Genomic DNA, 19,309 nt, shown 5'->3' on the forward strand with positions numbered 1-19,309 from the left:
TCCCGAAAGTTGTTAAGCTAACTAATAAGAAAACGTTATTGTAAAACTTTAGGGATCACTATAATAAACGGCCCATTCAATTATTAGAGTAAAACAACAGAAGGGGAAGGGTTTAAATCACTGTATGACCCCTTTCCGACGATTCTGTGCCGACTTTCAATTGGGTCCTTGCGTGAAGAATATTAACACAGCCAAGTCGCTACAAAAGAGCAGAAGGCAGAAAATTGCTAACAGACAAAAAAGGTCCCCATCAGGGGAATCCAGGTAGTTGTCTGGTGATACATCCATATTTATAGTTTTTTTTTTACACAATCAAAGGTTTAAAAATATATATGTTGTTGAGGTAAATTATTCTGAAACAAATTGGACATTGGACTGTTTATTACACTAGTCCCCAAAGTTTTATAATAACGTTTTCTTATTCGTTAACTCAATAACTTTGGGGATTTTATTAAATTTTGATTGGATGGTTCATAAAGTTGGGTGTCAAAACGTTTCAACCATTAATTGTAATGTACTACACAAGAGGTAATTTTGTGTTTCATATTCGGGGATTTATTTGCCATTTTCTTATCCCTTAGATCCCTGATAAAACATATAAACAACCAGGAAGTCCTAACTGTTCATGGTAATGAGTTGCGTTTGTTTTATGTCAAGACATTCCCCATATTCGCATAACCATTTATGTTGCAATCAAAGCAACAGCAAGAAACATTTTTAATGTCTTTAGTTATGACAAGGTGTTGGGCCGTGATTTGAACCTATCACCTACCAGACAACGATCTAAAGGGATAAGACAATGGCCGATAAATTGATGTACATCCCCAATTATGATACACAAAATTATCTGCAGGTTACAATTAATGGTTGAAACGTATGGACACTCAACGTAATGAACAAACCACTTAAAATTTAATTTAAGCCCCAAAAATAAAAATATTTATGATTTTATAACATTGGGGACTAGTGTAATAAACAGCCCAAAGACCCCTCCCTCTCTGATTATAATAAAGTGTAACGAGGGAGTGGACATTAAGATATTTACTATACTAGTCCCCAAAGTTTTATCATAACATTGGGTATCAACTTTGGGGACATTGCATGAATTTAGATTGGTTGGTTCATTAAGTTAAGTATTTAAACATTTCAACCGGTAATTGTAATCCACAGAAGAGGTAATTTTGTGTATCATTGTGTACCTTTTTGATTTTTTTCCATTAAAATAAAATAAAAGTGTGATTTTCCTGAGACAAACACTCCTCCACGGGTCCCCCTCCCCAGGCTGGTGTTGTGGATCTGAAATTAGTTTTTAGTTCAATTTTCTGTCACCAGGGTATGCTTTTACATCATTCTAGTCAAACAGACAGATAAACAGAAAGACAGACAAACAGACATAAAGACAGACATACAAACAGAAAGATAGACCGACAAAAAGACAGATAGGCACAAACAGAAAGATAGACAGACAGACAGACAAACAGACAGACAAACAGACGGACAAACAGATATACAACAGACAGACATACAAGCAGACATTTAAACAAACAAGCTGGTGTCGGGATCTGAAATTAGTATTTAGTTTAACTTTCTGTCACCAGGGTATGCTTTTACAATTAGAATTATAGTCAAACAGACGTATAACAGAAAGATAGACCGACAAACAGACAGATAGACATACAAACAGAAAGATAGACAGACAGGCAGACAAACAGACATACAAACAGAAAGATAGACCGACAAAAAGACAGATAGACATACAAACAGAAAGATAGACAGACAAATAGAAAGACAAACAGACAGACAAACAGATAAAACAGACAGTTAAACAGACATAAAAACAGACAGATAAACAGGCATAAAAACTGACAATCTAGAGAAGGAACATTTGTATGTAGATTTTTTGGGGGAGGGGATGGAAGAAATACACCACGCCCCACACCCCCGAAAAAATGTTCAACTAGTTCCGATGGAGAATGAGGGTAACCACCTATATTTACCTACAAAGGTCTTGGTTAGGACACCTCTCACAGTCATGGATATTCTCTCTTACTGCAAATACAGAACCTGGATAGATAGATAGTTTGATAGATAGATAGATAGATAGATAGATAGATAGATAGATAGATAGATAGATAGATAGATAGATAGATAGATAGATAGATAGATAGATAGATAGATAGATAGATAGATAGATAGATAGATAGATAGATAGATAAATAGATAGATAGATAGATAGATAGATAGATAGATAGATAGATAGATAGATAGATTAATAGATAGATTAATAGATAGATTGATTAATAACAAACTAATTCATCCATAATTTTTGTTCTTCTTTGCTACTTATGGATGTTGACATCCTTGTTTCAATTCCAATTTAATAGATTTTGTGTGATTGCTTTGGTGAAAATATCAAGAATTATTTTACTAGTTGCTTTGCCTCTAGCCTCTAGGGGATGGAAACCAGTTCTTTTCAAGCCCAAGTTATAAGTTTGATGCACAAAATTACCCTTTATGTAATTTATAATTAGCAGTTGAAACGTTTGGACACTTAACTTGATGAACCAACCAAACAAAATTAAAGAAAATTCTCCAATAGCTTTACTCAACTCTATTTCAAAACTTAGTGGACTAGAGTAATAAACAGCCCAATGTCCCCTCTCTCCCAGAGTTTCACCTTAACAACTTTTATTAAAATTTTATTGGTTGGTTCAATAAGTTAAGTGTCCAAACGTTTCAACACTTACTTGTACACTACAGGGTGGATAATTTTGTGATTATTTGGAAATAAACATCAATTTATCGGCCATTGTCATATTCCTTTAGATCCATGGTTAAAACTATTCCTATTTAAACTAAACTATATTTAAGTTTGTTTATATTAATTCTGCATACTAGTTTATTGTTTTTATTTAACTGATTAATTGGGCTTGTAAAGAAATTGTTTCAGTATCTTAGGTAGAAAACTGTTGTTACCTACCTATTAGTATTGCTGACCAGGCTAGAAGTAGGAAGATAACCAGCGCAGAGTAGGCAACCTTGGCCCGTTTAGCAACCTGCAGGGCCTCGGCGTCTGTCCTATATATGGATTCTTTTATTATATTATGTTAAAAATGTTACTGCTTAATAATATACTTTGTTCTAATTTCTCTAGGCACCAAATATATTAAGGTGGGTCAATTTTGGACAAAGCGGGAACTTGCACATCATTTTTTGGCACGTTTAGCAACCTGCAGGGCCTCGGCGTCTGTCCTATATATGGATTCATAGATTACAACATGTTAAAAATGTTATCTATAATACAAAGTAGTACGATGTCTGTCAGTCTATGTGTCTGTCCGTCTGTCTGTCTGAAGCTTAAGATCTCAGTAACCACTGAACTGATTGGGCTCTACTCTTCAGGGAATATACCTACTGGTCCTGTGATGGTTTTAAGCTATTTTCTTGGGGGGTGGGACATTTCAACCCCCCCAAAAAATGAAAAATACCCCCTCCATAAAAAAAAATTTCTTTTTATAACTTAAATCTAAAAAGGGGGGTCGACTACCCCTCCCGCCCCCCCCCCCAATTTTTTTTTCTTTTTCTTTTTAAATTTAGATAAAACAAAAATAGGTTGATCAAACCTCTTGGGGCAAAGCCCCTAAAGGCTAGGGGTGAAACCGCTAGTTGTTTAATAAATCAATAATAATAGATAGATTGATTGAAGTATTAATCTATAGATGGATCAACAAATATATTGATAACTAAATTGATAGACAAAGAGTGTGCAAAAAAATGGGGTCCTTTTTAAAATTCTAAAACTAATTGCGCGGTTTGTGTTTGAAGTAGAAAAGTGTTACGCAAACCGTTAGAACCGCTATGAACTATAAGAATGGTTCCTGTGCTACGTATAGTTAGAAAGCTACATGGTAAAATGTCCCAACTGACCTAAATCTTTCTACTATTAACACAATTTGCGCAATTAGCACACCCTTTAGATTGATAGCTGAATCATTCAGTAGAGATTGTAGAGATAGTGATATTGATAAATAAATAGATTATGAGTCAGAGATAGACAGATAGACATGTGATTGATATGTAGATTAATAGATAGATAGATCAACCTATGAATAGATAGGTTGCATGATAGGTTTTTCAATCAAAAGATAATCAAATTAAAACAATATTGGGGGTAGGTGTTAAATAACTGTATGTTCCCACCCCATGGACCCTATACCGCTGAACCGATCGGGTTCTCCTTTACAGATGAGCTTATCATAGGTAATGATATGATTTTAAGCTAGTCTATGTTTACAAAGTATGGGTTCTCATAGGTTTTAACTATTTGGGGTGAGGGTACCACCATCCTCCTAAGAAAAATTGATCTGTTTCTTTTTTTAAAATGGGTTATTGAATTCAACTCCCCCCCTCTTTCCAAGTGCCCCTAGAGGCCGTAAGTAAATAAATTTATCTGCTGATACTTTTTTTCTTTTTTCTTTTCTGTGGACAAATTGAATATCAATTTTTGTCAAGTTTTGCTAAGTACCTATCCACATTTACATATTCTCTAAACATTAAAATAGGATCTTAGATAGATAGATAGGTAGATATAGTATAAGTAGATTAGGGTTGGGCCGGATATCCGGTGTGGCCGGATATCCGGTCATTTTCAATATCCGGCCGGATACCGGATATTGAAACTATCCGGCCGTATATCCGGCTATAACTTTTTTTATATTTTACACCAAAAATCTCTGCTTTTTAAAATTTTAAATGGCTATAATTTTCTTATTTACTAAGAATATTTGAGATTACTTTTATTTAATGAAATCTTCCAATTTTTAACATGTACAAAACGGCCTGCTTAATTGCTTCAAGATCCATGTCAGATCTATATAGGAAATAAATGTCTATAAACGAGCTCAAGTTTTCCAAGGAATATATGATTAAAACTCATAGTGCTCCAATAATCCATAATAAACTCTCATTGCCCAGAACGATAAGACCCATTATTTTACTTTATTAAAAATAAATTCATTTTTTTCATTTCATGTTGCTATTTACCTTATATTGATGTATTTAATTTCTAATCATAAAAAAGAAAATTTAAATTTATAATATGATAAATTTAAGAAAACTATGTTTTAAAAGAATTCGATTGTGGCGACATTTTGTGTGTTCAAATATTAAACTAAAATTGTAATCATCATCATTAACCCTTTGGTGATGGTAATGTAAAGAAAAAAATATAATTTAAAAAAATCTTTTAAAAATCATTTAAATTATTAAATATTTACTTTCTTTTAGATAGTAATGCCGGGTGAGGAAAATAGATTTATTGAGAAATAGATATGCATATAGAAAACTAGCCAATAGGGAGATAATTATATCGAGCCAACTCTAGTTATTGAAGATAGAAGAACATTTTTTGAATATGTTTATCTTTATGCAAATTTTATTATATGAAATCTCAAAAGTTTATTAATAAATATTTTTTGCTACTTTAATATCTGGTAATTTAGCCGGTTATCCGGCCGGATATCCGGTAATTTGGCCGGATAACCGGATATTTGCCGGATATCCGGCGTTGGCCGGATATCCGGCCGGATACCGGATATCCGGCATTTGAAATCAGCCGGATATCCGGTATTCGGTATCCGGCCAAAAAAGTATCCGGCCCAACCCTAAAGTAGATATGTATAAATAGATACATAGGTTGATAGATAGATAGATAATTGATACAGAGTTAGAATAAATATATAGACAGATATATAGATAAATGATATATATAGAATGATTTAATATAGAATGAATAACAAAAAGTTATGTGTATATATGTATATGTAATTAAATAAAGAAATAGATACATATAGATAGATAGATGGATAGATATATAGATAGATAGATTAATAGGTAGATATATAGATAGACAGATAGGTAGATAGATAGTTAGATGTATAGATAGATGCATAGTTAGTTAGATAGATGGATAGATATTAGTTATAAAGATAGAGAGATTGTTAGATAGATTAATAGATTTATACATACATAGATTGATATAGATAGATATATAGATAGATAGAGAGATGGATAGATATATAGATAGATAGATAGACAGATAGATAGATGGATTAACAGGAAGACAAACAGACAGAGAGACAGATATACAAATGAAAATAGAGTTTTAATGTATCCATATTTACATATTCTCAAAACATTCAAATAGCATCTCCTATAGATAGATAGTTAGATAAATAAACAAATATAGAGATAGATACATATAGATAAATAGATAGATAGATTGATACATAGTTAGATAGATACATATAGATAAATAGATAGATAGATTGATACATAGTTAGATAGATAGATAAAATAAAAATTAGATAGTTAAATAGATCTAGACAAACAGAAATATAGATGGATGGACAAACAGACTGATAGATATACAGACAAATGGAAATCCACATTTTTATATTATCTAAACATTAGGACAGGATCATAGATAGATAGATAGATAAATATAGTCCACATAGAATGAATATATATAAAATAATTAAATAAAGAGTTACATATAGATAGACAGATTGTAAGACGGATGGACAGATGAATATACAGGTTTATAGATAGATAGATATACAGGCAGTTATACAGACAGACAGATAGACAGATTAACAGACAGATGGTTGGTCAAATTTATGAATTGATATACAGGCAGACAGACAGACAGACAGACAGTCAGCAAGGTAGACAGACGGACAGACAAATGAAAAGACAGATATATGTATAGACTAGGGTTGGGCCGGATACTTTTTTGGCCGGATACCGGATACCGGATATCCGGCTGATTTCAAACGCCGGATATCCGGTAACCGGCCGGATATCCGGCAAATATCCGGTTATCCGGCCAAATTACCGGATATCCGGCCGGATAACCGGCCAAATTACCAGATACTAAGGTAGCAAAAAAAATTTTTTTCAGAAATCTTATATAAATTTACATAAAGTTAAACTTGTTCAGAAAAAATGTTCTTCTAGCTTCAATAATAAGAAAATTATAGCCATTTAAAATCTTAAAAAGCAGAGATTTTTGGTGTAAAGTATAAAAAATTATAGAACCGGATATCCGGCCGGATAGTTTCAATATCCGGTATCCGGCCGGATATTGAAAATGGCCGGATATCCGGCCGGATATCCGGCCACACCGGATATCCGGCCCAACCCTAGTATAGACATTAGGATATCCCAGGATCTACGTCCGACAAGAAAATCGGCTGATTTTACAAGAATTCTTGTAAAACTAGTAAAATTGTAAGATGTTACAGCTTTCGTTGTAAAATTTTACAAGCAAAAATTTTAGCCAAAAAATCGCTAAATTTTATCGGGTTTTTTTTGTAAAATTTGACCAAACAAAAAAAAACGTTTTCTTTGTTTTAAATGAATGTAAGTTATTAAAAATCAATTATAGTACTTTAGTACTTTAAAATAATGATTTCTAATCAATGCAGCCTAAATTTCATTTTTTTTAAATTTTACAACATTTACAAGTTTTACCAAAAATCTTGTCAATTTTTACAACTTCATTCAACCAATTAGAGTGCAGGTAGTTTAAAATCCACCTATCCAATTGGTCAAAATTAATAAACTTAAAATGCATTTCCGCTTTTAGATAAAGAATTATAGAAAAAACGAATTTTATAAAAAAATCCTTAAAATTTGATGCAGATTTCAAATCTCCCCCTAACTTTAAAATTCCGGAAAACTTATTTATCTTAATAGACATACAGATGAAAATATATGAAATGAAAAAAAAACAAATTTGATTTATTCAAAATCAATTATTTAATATTTACGCTTTTTAATACTTACAAGCGGCTGTGACTTTAGGGGCCTTTATGGGGTTGGGGGGAAGTCCAACCCCTTCCCGTTCAATTTAATTAAGTTTTTTTGAAAAGTATTTTATTAGGGAGGGGTTCTTGGGATTAGTTAAAATAGATTAAAACCTTCCCTGGATATATAAAAACTTCACTGTAAAGGAGAGCAATATCATTGTAAGGGTTAGGAAGATTCTTTTCTACAGACAAAACTAAGGAGATATAGAATAGAATTCAGGTAAAAGATTCTGCCTGGCTAGCCTGAAATAATATTGGAACTTTTAGAAGACCAAAAAGTACTTCTGGGTTTTAGTAAACTCGCATGATTTCAGAAATTATCCATATATATTATTAAAATCGTTTTTTTAATCGTTTCCTAAAAGCCAGTATATCTGGTTTTCAACAATAGGTCAAAACTTATGCTCAAATATTCAACCTTTTGCAAGAATGGCTGTTAAACACTTCAAAGTTGAGATATAGAGCTAAACATGTATACAGATAATATTAGGGACATGTACTAGAACATATCAAAGTTTGAAGATCATATCTCAACCAGGGAGGGAGTACTGGCCCCCCAAAGTCGACTACAGAAAATCCAATTTTTTTCTTGCAAAGGGTAGAAGATTTAGGCATAAGAAAAATGCGCTAAAACCATTTTTAGATGTTGACACCTAATTTTTAAATTTTAGATTTTACTGTACTTTTTAAATAAAAACTGAAATATTTTTTTGGTGTTCTATTAATTGCATTAAAAAGCCATTAATTATTAAATTCTGATAACTATAAATGGGGTAAAATAGCTTTCAAAAAAGTTCTCATAAAAAAACACACTGTATTAACATTTAAGTTTGAGCTAATATTTTTTAATGCGCAGGCGTAACTTTTCTTCAATTTTTTTTAAATTCAATTCTTTATCTTCTTCGAGACTACTTTATATAATAGGATAGTTATTTCATCTAAATACTATTTAATTGACCACCAAAATATAATTTTGATAAAAATCTCCCAAAGTTATATTAAAAATCTTCAAAATTTAGGATAGATTTTCACAACAATTCAGCGGTTTATTAAAGTGCTTATTCGAGCGCAGAAACCCCCCACCCCACCCCCTGATTTTGTAAAAAATTGAAAATAAATGAACGGGGGTAATTTTTGTTTAAGTCAAGTTAGGTTGTATTGGGTACTGGATAGCCTTATAGTTAGGCCATAGTATAAACAAACAAGGATGACAACATCCATAAAAGCGAAGCACTGAACTTAGGACTTGATTATAGAGTTTATTACATTATACTTTGTTGTCCCAGTAATCAATATACCAAAAATCAGATCAATCGGATAATTAGATCACAAAAAAATTAGATGTTAAAAAGTAAAAAAATGATCATGTTTAAAATGGACGTACGGACATTTTGGTAATGATTATAGAGTTGCTACGCTTTCTAAATCGTACCTAACGGCTAAAGGAATCACCATGCAAAATTTGAAATCGATAGGACAATTCTAACATGCCTTAATTAAAGAAAAAAGCTATCCGTTACGGACGGACGGACCCTAATTAAAGAAAAGCTTCGCTTTTAAAAAGCCCCCCCCCCAAAAAAAAAATATTACTTTTAATTTATTTTAAAAATGAAAGAGGTTCACTGCTCGATGGACGCTTTGAGGGAAAGCACCTAAATCTAGAAATGAATCTTTACACGAGAAACCAATGATAGGCCAGTATCCATTGTAATTGACCAATTGTAAATTGTATAGTATGACGTCATTTGTTATTGGACACTAACTATACGCTGTTTCTTTACCTGAAAGCGGTGACCTGTAATCGTTTCCATTTACTGGATACATCTAAAAAAAAGTTGTCGTCAATTTAGGTTGCAATATCCCATCTCATTTATTGGTCTGGCCGTTTATCCAGTAGGAGGGGAGGGGATGGGATAAAGAAGGGGGATGGGGGGAGATCGTTATTTTAGCCCGCTACAGAGTTCACTTTATTATAGAACATGAAAATGTGTTGTATGATCCAAGTAATAAAAAAAATCCATTTCTAAAACACGGATGAAAATTAACTCGTACGGGCTTGTACGTACATGACATTTATTAACAGTGGAGGCTACTTTGTCCAGAAGCTACTTTGTTCGAGGCTACTTTGTCCGGAAGCTACTTTGGCCAAGGCTACGTTGCTCAAGATCCCCGCTTTTAACATTGGGAAACTAAAGTCCCCAAAGTTGTTCGGCCAATGAATAAGAAAACGTTATTATAAAACTTAGGGGACCCCCCCCCCCCTGCAATTACCTGGAACTTTAGGGACCTCCTCTTGTCCCCCCTCTGCAGCTACCCTCTCCCCTTCCCCTCCCCCTCCTTGAACTTTCATCTCCATCTTGTGGTGAAATTCTGAACTAAAAAAAGAAAAAAAATATTTATTTTGAATAGTTATTTATCGCATATCGCATTATGGACAGCTTTCCACGGATATTGGAATGAAAAACTATAAGATTGGAACCAGTTTTGTTAGCCCCAAGCGGCCGAAGGACCCGAACTAACGAAACGGGTATTGCTATTCTAATTTTAGTACGTGATGCTATACCAGTTCTTTTCCTGCGGATATTAATCGGTTTTTACGCCATGCTCGAAAGTCTTTAATGTAATACAAAAATGGATGTAGAATATACGTAAATATGTACTATGGAAAATTTATGTTGCTATTTCCCCTGTCGTTAATGTTCAGACCGTTCATTTTATAGGATGGGAGGGGATGGTGAAAATGTGGGAGATCGGTAATGTAGCCCGCTACAAGTTTCACTTTATTAGAAAAAAACTTAAATCCAAGTAATAATAAATCCATTAAGACAAATTAAATTTTCAATGGCGAAGGTACTCTATAATTGGCATCTATAATTTACTTGAATTGTACTGTCGTTATTAAGATTAATATTTAACTTTTATAAAGGTTTTGTGATTTATCGCATATTCATTTCTTAATTTTTGTATCTTATGTCAACTGAACATCTGCTATTTAACTCATTTAGTCTGTCAATGAAACAGGTATCTAAAGGGATAAGACAATGGGAGATAAATTGATGCCCATCACCAGCAAGGATGATACACAAAATTAACCTCTTTTGTACATAACAATAATTAGTGGCTGAAACATTTGAACTCTTGAATTAATGAACCAAAATTCATTAAAAGTTCCCAAAGTTGAAATTTTGAGAAAAAAAGTTTAGGTTAAATTTAACCCCACACCCCCTCAAGTGCCCCTAGAGGCCTCTAGTATCTATATACTAGAGTTAGCTCGATATAATTATCTCCCTATTGGCTAGTTTTCTATATGCATATCTATTTCTCAATAAATCTATTTTCCTCACCCGGCATTACTATCTAAATGAAAGTAAATATTTAATAATTTAAATGATTTTTAAAAGATTTTTTAAAATTATATTTTTTTCTTTACATTACCATCACCAAAGGGTTAATGATGATGATTACAATTTTAGTTTAATATTTGAACACACAAAATGTCGCCACAATCGAATTCTTTTAAAACATAGTTTTCTTAAATTTATCATATTATAAATTTAAATTTTCTTTTTTATGATTAGAAATTAAATACATCAATATAAGGTAAATAGCAACATGAAATGAAAAAAATGAATTTATTTTTAATAAAGTAAAATAATGGGTCTTATCGTTCTGGGCAAAGAGAGTTTATTATGGATTATTGGAGCACTATGAGTTTTAATCATATATTCCTTGGAAAACTTGAGCTCGTTTATAGACATTTATTTCCTATATAGATCTGACATGGATCTTGAAGCAATTAAGCAGGCCGTTTTGTACATGTTAAAAATTGGAAGATTTCATTAAATAAAAGTAATCGCAAATATACTTAGTAAATATTTCTATCTATCTATCTATCTATATATCTATCTATCTATCTATCTATCTATCTATCTATCTATCTATCTATCTATCTATCTATCTATCTATCTATCTATCTATCTATCTATCTATCTATCTATCTATCTATCTATCTATCTATCTATCTATCTATCTATCTATCTATCTATCTATCTATCTATCTATCTATCTATCTATCTATCTATCTATCTATCTATCTATCTATCTATCTATCTATCTATCTATCTATCTATCTATCTATCTATCTATCTATCTATCTATCTATCTATCTATCTATCTATCTATCTATCTATCTATCTATCTATCTATCTATCTATCTATCTATCTATCTATCTATCTATCTATCTATCTATCTATCTATCTATCCATCTATCTATCTATCTATCTATCTATCTATCTATCTCCTAACCAATATTAAAGATTAAATTCTCTGAAGTGGAAAAGATATGAAATCCTATTCGTATTTAAGTTTAAAACCAGGGATCTAAAGGGATAAGACAATGGTCAATAATGTCATGTACATCCTCAATGATAATTCACAAAATATCCACTTCTTTAGATTACAATTCATGGTTGAAACGTTTGAACACTTAACTTAATCAACCAATCAAAATTCACTAAAGTCCCCAAAGTTGTTAAGCCAACGAATAATAAGTATAAAACTTTGGGGACTAGTGTAATAAACAGACCATTGTCCCCTCTCTCTCTCTGGTTTGAACAGGGAGCCTGGACAATGGATGATAAATTTATATCCCACTCCCAATTATAATAAACTAAGGTACCCCATCTGTAGATAAGTGAGATAATCGTTCCACTACTGACAAAAGAAAACATTGGTAATGATAAAAAGTATAAGATTTTCGTTGTTTAAAAAATGAAAAAAATTCTTCAAAATAAAATAGAAAAAATATTTTAATTTTTTGTCAATATCAGTTCGAAGATTTTTTTCATTATAAAAAATTAGATTTTAGTAACATTTTCAGTAAAAAATCATCTAACAAAATTGTACGCATGTCCCCTGTTTGATAATGAGTTTCCGACTATAAGTGAGTTTGAAAGTCATTTTTCGCTTCCATCACTCTTTTTTTTAACAACCTTTGTTTTTAAGGGCTTTTTTACTTAAAAATTTTAAATGGCTGTAAATGTATTTTTGAAGCTAGAATAACAATTTTTTTCAGAAAATATTTATCTTTATAAAAAGATATTTAGATAAAGAGAGAGAGAGAAAGAGAGAGAGAGAAAGAGAGAGATAGAGAGAGAGAGATAGAGAGAGAGAGAGATAAAGAGAGAGACAGAGAGACAGAGAGAGAGAAGAGAGAGAGAGAGAGAGAGAGAGAGAGAGAGAGAGAGAGAGAGAGAGAGAGAGAGACGACAATGAACGATCAATATATATATACATCCCATATGACGGCAAACAAAATTACCCCTTCTGTAGATTAAAATAATTGGCTTAAAAGTTTAAACATTTATAAATTGAAACGAAATTATTTTAAAAAGATAGTTTGGTTATAAAACTTTGGGTAGCAGTATAATTTACAGTCCAATGTCCCCTCCCTCCTTGAGTATCATCAAATCTTTCTGAAAATGTTTAAAGAACAAACATTAACAAGAATTCTTATATCAAAGTCTGTCTGTTTAACTGACTGTCTGTCAGCTTTTCTGTCTGTTTTTCTGTCTGTATGATCTCGGTAATCGTTGAACTTATTATTCCCCTTTACAGGGAAGCTTCTTATAGGGCTAGGGAATGTTTATAACTATCTTGGGTTAGGGTACCTTTTCCCCCCTGAAAGAATTAATTTGCTGAATAACGGCCCCTGCATGGATATGTTGATAGGGAAAATTTGTCGTCAATTTAGCTTGCTAAAATGGACCTCATTTATTGGTAAGTTCATTCTTCCAGTAAGAGGGAGGTGGATTGGGGGAATCATTGTTTTAGGCTGCTGAGAATATTACTTTATAATAGAACATAAAAATCTGTTGCAACATTCGAGTAATAATATATCATTTGCATCTTAATAATATGTAATTGTAAATAAAAATAAAAGTCAATTTGCGTAAATTTTTGACAGTTAATGTCAATAAATACCTAGCTATGACATTTTCATAAGTAGCTATGACGAAGGGCGAGGCTGCTGTCCATGACACTTTAACGTCAGGTCCAACAACCAAGGATAACTAAGGTATTAAAAAACACCCAACAGACAACCAACTTAGAGTGTCTGAAAGATAATGAGATGCGCCTGCTAAGGGCCAAGGCATTCTAGCAACACTTAGGTACTATTCTTAATCAGAAAGAGAGAGAGGGGACAATGGTTGTTTATTACACTGGTCCTCAAAGTTTTATAATAACGTTTTCTTATTCGTTGGCTTAACAACCTTGGGGAACTTTAAGTGAATTTTTATTGGTTGGTTCATTAATTCGACTGTCCAAACGCTTCAACGACTAATTTTTATATAAAGATCGGATAATTTTTTTGTATCATCATTGGGGATGTACATCAATTTAACTGGCCATTGTCTTATTCCTCTAGATGCCTGATTTTACATTTCTATAACCGAACCCGACACCTCCTCAACAGCAATCACACGCACGCACGGACGGACAAAAGTTATAGAGCAGTCCGCACTTCTAAATGCATAAAAATTACCTTTCAAAATTGGAGGATTTTTCAAAATTAATTATAAATTTCAATTAATATTCATTTTTAATCTGAAAATTTATATAAAGATTTAAAACAAGTTTAATTATTTTCATAAGCGTTAACATTAAAATCATAATACAATAATTTGAAACTAATTCTATTTAATGCATCGTATAATAGACAGCTTTCCGCGGATATTAAAATGAAAAGTTATAAGATATCCATAAGAGAAAAGCTATACTATAGAAAGAGGTGACAATAGGCTGTTTCTTACACTAGTCCCCAATGTTTTATAATAGTACGTTTTCTTATTAGTTGGCTCAATAACTTTGGGGACTCTAACTGATATTTGAATGGTTAGTTCATTAAGTTGAGTGTTCAAACTAATTTATATGTACAGTACAAAAGGGGTAATTTTGTGTATCATTGGGGACATACATCATTTTATCGGCCATTGTCTTATTCCTTTAGACCCCTGAAGCTCTACACTAGTTGGAGATTTTCATCTCGAAACCGAATAAATAACCTGGGGATTAGAACCGGTTCTCTGCCATACTGAAAAATTATGTCTAGCATCGTATTATATACAGATTTCAACGAATATAAAAATGTACAATCACAAGATTAAAACTGGTTTTAAACTTATAAATGTACATTTTATATATGCGCGGAAAGCTGAATATAATACGATGCGATAAATAACTATTAAATCTATCCCAATATTACATAAATTTAAAGAAAAACTAATAATAATAAATTGCGCCCGTTTTGGGGCAAGGCATTCCATGTACTATAACAAAAAATCATATTTGACAAAGCAGCATTAGGTAATTATTTTGTAACATCTTTAGTTTAGGTCAAAATTTGAATGACAACAAGCGAATTTGATAGAGTATTAAAAGTTATAAGGTTGCTACGCTTAGTATATTAGGAAAATTCAGGGAAGGGAGGGGACATTGGACTGTAAATTACACTGGTAGTCTGGTACCCAAAGTATAATAACAACATTATCTTATTCGTTTGCCCTAAAACTTTGGATACTTCAAAAAACTAGTAGTGTACAAACTTTTTAACCAATAATTTTAATAAACAAAATGAATAATCAATGGGGATGAATATTAATTCATCGTCCATTGTCTTATTCCTTAAGATTCCTGGGTGAAATGAAATTGACATGCAAAATTATAATTTCATTATACAGGGAATAGTTATATCTCGCATCATCCTATTATAAACAGCTTTCCGCGGATATAAAATGTACAATTATAAGATTAAAACCAGTTTTGTTTAGCCCTGAGATGCCGAAGGTACGGAATAAAAAAAAACTAGTTTTAGTCTTATGATTGTACATTTTTATTTTCGTAGAAAACTGGATATAATACGATACTAGAAATAGTTTTTTTCCGTATGGATAAGAACTGGTTCTAATCCACCGGATATTAATCGGTTTCGAATGAATATGAAAAGAATTATAATGATACTCAAACACTTTCTGTCATTTGTAGGCTTAAAAATTTACAATCTTGGGTTGATTTATGACTGGATATACAAAGTAACCAATAATTTTAATGTAATTTTATTAATCGAACTTGGGAGATATATCATTTTCTTTTTTTATCGATAGACAAACAGACAGACATAAAGGTAGATGTACAGACAGACAAACATACATTTAAACAGAAAAACAAACAGCCAAACAAACAGACATACAAACAGACAGACAAACAAACGAACAAACATATAGATAGACCTATAGACAGACGGACTGACAAGAACTAATGGATAGACAGATAGGTAGATGTACATACGGACAGACAGACACATAAACAGACAGATAGAAATACGAACAGACGGACAGAAACCGATAGATGGACATACAAACAGACAGACAGAAGAGCAGACTGACAAACAGACAAACATACAGACAGAAAAACAGACTAACAAATAGACAGACAAACAGACAGACAATTATACAGACAAACAGATAAATAAACAGACAGACAAACAGACAGACAAACAGACAAACAGACAGAAATACAGACAAGCAGACAGACAAACAAATAGACACACACAAACATAAAGACAAACAGACAGGCAAAAATACAAACAAACAGACAAGCAAACAAACAAACAAACAGATAGACATACAAACAGACAGAAAAACAGACAAATAGACAGACAGACAGACAGTCAAACAGACAGACAGAAACCAATGAATGGACATATAACGGATGGGTATGTGTATAAAGACAGACAAACGAACAAACAGACAGATGAACCGATGGATGGACAGACAGACATACTTACATACAGACAGACAAACAGACAGATAGCTTGTTATTTTGTATATAATAAAAAAAAGTTTTTTGTTTTTTTTTCTCGTTAGTAAGAAAAAATAAGTTGATATAAAACAGAACTATAGTCAGTCATCTAAAGGGATAAGACAATGGCCGATAAATTGATGTATGTACATGCATGTACATCGATATACAAAACTACCCTTTCTGTAGATAACATTTAGTAGTAGAACTATTATCTTAATGAACCAAAAAATATAAATTTGATAAAAGTCCCCAAAATTTAAGCAAACGAATAAGAAAACGTTATTATAAAACTTTGGGGACCAGTGTAACAAACAGTCCTCCCTCCCTCCCTATTTCAAAGCTAAGGGCGGAATTCCATTATCTTATCTGCTATTAAAGATATCTTGCAGATTTTTTTGTGATGATTTCCTATACATATCAGGAATAAGGTATAACCAAAAAGCAAAATTGATTTTAAATAACATTTGGGGGGGGGGAGGTTAAATAAAAAAGTCGTCAATACTACAATGTGTTGCCCCCCAACGCCAGCTGAAAATCACGATATTTTTCGAATTAATTTCGTTGTTGGTATAATCATATAAGCATTAGGTTAATAATACACTTTGTCTGCAACAGAAAAATATAATTTTACTTTTCGTATTCATTCGAATCCGGTGGATAGGAACCGGTTCTCATCCATACGAAAAAACTATGTCTAGCATCGTATTATATCCAGCTTTCTACGAATATAAAAATGTAGAATCATAAGATTAAAACCCTAAAAAAAACTAGTCTTAATCTTAATTGTACATTCTATATCCGCGGAAAGCCGTTTATAATACGATGCGAGAAATATCTAATATTAAGGTTGCGTATATTGTCACATTTTCTTGATCTTTCAATAACATGTTGATTCCTAAAGTAATGTTGTAAGCAATGTTAAACTGTATAAGTAAGTTTTATAACACTAATTTAAATTTTGACTTTTAAATAAGTGCAGATAATCTAAAAATAACGTTTTTTCGTCTGTCTTGTGAGTTAAGCTTCGTTTTTATGGATGTTATCCTCCTTTTTCCCAAAGAGAGAGGGGATAATGAGCTGTTTATTACGCTAGTCCCCAAAGTTTTATAATGGCATTTTCTTATTTGTTGGCTCAACCATTTTTGAGACCTTTAATTAAATTTGGATTTTTATTTCATTAAGTTGAGTGTCCAAACGTATCAACCACTAATTTGAATCTACAGAAGAGGTAGTTATACCATCAATTAATCGGCCATTGTCCTATCCCTTTAGATCTCTGCTTTTTACCAGTATAAGATTTTGTATAAAAATTTAAAGAAAAAAAGGTGAAATTGTTAAATTAAGAAAATCCACGAAAACTAATTTTGTAGTAAATCCACAAATCTGATTAATCTAGATTAGGGTGTTCCAAAAAGAAAATTATTTTGGCACTTTATTATAAACCACTATCGGCTTCGCCTTCAGCCTATAGGGGCTTTGCCCCAAGAGGTAATTTTAAAAAATTAAGTAATTCTGGTGCTGCAACCACTCAATCAAAAAAATTGGGGGGGGGGAATTTGTATTTTTTGGGGGTTGGGGGTGTTCCACACCCCAATAAAATAGCCTAAATTGGCTATTCTTGAAGGGATTTATGCATTGATTATACTAAAACATAATATTGGGTAGAAATTAATGTGTTTCAAAGAAAGAAAATTTGGAAATTAAGAAATACGACCTCTATCACTTCAGAGGACAGCTGCCAGCAGATAGATAGATAGATAGATAGATAGATATATAGATAGATAGATAGATAGATAGATAGATAGATAGATAGATAGATAGATAGATAGATAGATAGATAGATAGATAGATAGATAGATAGATAGATAGATAGATAGATAGATAGATAGATAGATAGATAGATAGATAGATAGATAGATAGATAGATAGATAGATAGATAGATAGATAGATAGATAGATAGATAGATAGATAGATAGATAGATAGATAGATAGATAGATAGATAGATAGATAGATAGATAGATAGATAGATAGATAGATAGATAGATAGATAGATAGATAGATAGATAGATAGATAGATAGATAGATAGATAGATAGATAGATAGATAGATAGATAGATAGATAGATAGATATAGATAGATAGATAGATGGATAGATAGATAGATAGATAGATAGATAGATAGATAGATAGATAGATAGATAGATAGATAGATAGATAGATTGATAGATAGATAGATAGATAGATAGATAGATAGATAGATAGATAGATAGATAGATAGATAGATAGATAGATAGATAGATATATAGATAGACACTTGTAGTAAACTCTTAAATAAAAATCTAGAATAATCCAAACTATTTAGTTGGAAAATTAATTTTCAAAGAAACAAGAAAATTATGTTTCGTAGTTACCCAGCTTTATATCCTTATAATAAAGTAACAGGATGTTTGTCTGTCTGTCTGATAGATAGATAGATATATAGATAGATAGATAGATAGATAGAAATATAGATAGATAGATAGATAGATAACTTTGTGGACTTTAAACGGATTTTGATTAGTTGGTTTATTAAGT

At 31.8% G+C, this 19,309-nt stretch overlaps 1 protein-coding gene across 1 annotated transcript; it reads right to left on the reverse strand.

Annotated features, from left to right (window-relative positions):
- Window positions 1-1,217: 1,217 nt before the first annotated feature.
- On the reverse strand, window positions 1,218-14,480 carry LOC145306894 (uncharacterized). Its single transcript, XM_080149236.1, has 6 exons — window positions 14,417-14,480; window positions 10,143-10,246; window positions 9,653-9,695; window positions 2,981-3,078; window positions 1,998-2,064; window positions 1,218-1,296 (listed from the first exon to the last, which is right to left on the reverse strand). The coding sequence occupies exons 2-6, from the start codon at window positions 10,225-10,227 to the stop codon at window positions 1,218-1,220; spliced, it is 372 nt and encodes a 123-aa protein (XP_080005362.1). The 5' UTR covers window positions 10,228-10,246; window positions 14,417-14,480.
- Between the last annotated feature and the right edge of the window lie 4,829 nt (window positions 14,481-19,309).

Source organism: Acartia tonsa, chromosome 15 (assembly GCF_053477335.1).
Source record: "Acartia tonsa isolate MP-2025a chromosome 15, ASM5347733v1, whole genome shotgun sequence".
Classification (NCBI taxonomy): Eukaryota; Metazoa; Arthropoda; class Copepoda; order Calanoida; family Acartiidae; genus Acartia; species Acartia tonsa.

What these genes read in the sequence shown, in the direction of transcription:
- LOC145306894 (XM_080149236.1), bottom strand. Translation starts at nt 10,227, where the DNA reads ATGGAGATGAAAGTTCAAGGAGGGGGAGGGGAAGGGGAGAGGGTAGCT. An exon ending in GGAGGTCCCTAAAGTTCCAG is followed by an intron (nt 9,696 to 10,142) that starts GTAATTGCAGGG and finishes ACTTTTTTTTAG; the next exon opens with ATGTATCCAGTAAATGGAAA. An exon ending in TTACAGGTCACCGCTTTCAG is followed by an intron (nt 3,079 to 9,652) that starts GTAAAGAAACAG and finishes ATCCATATATAG; the next exon opens with GACAGACGCCGAGGCCCTGC.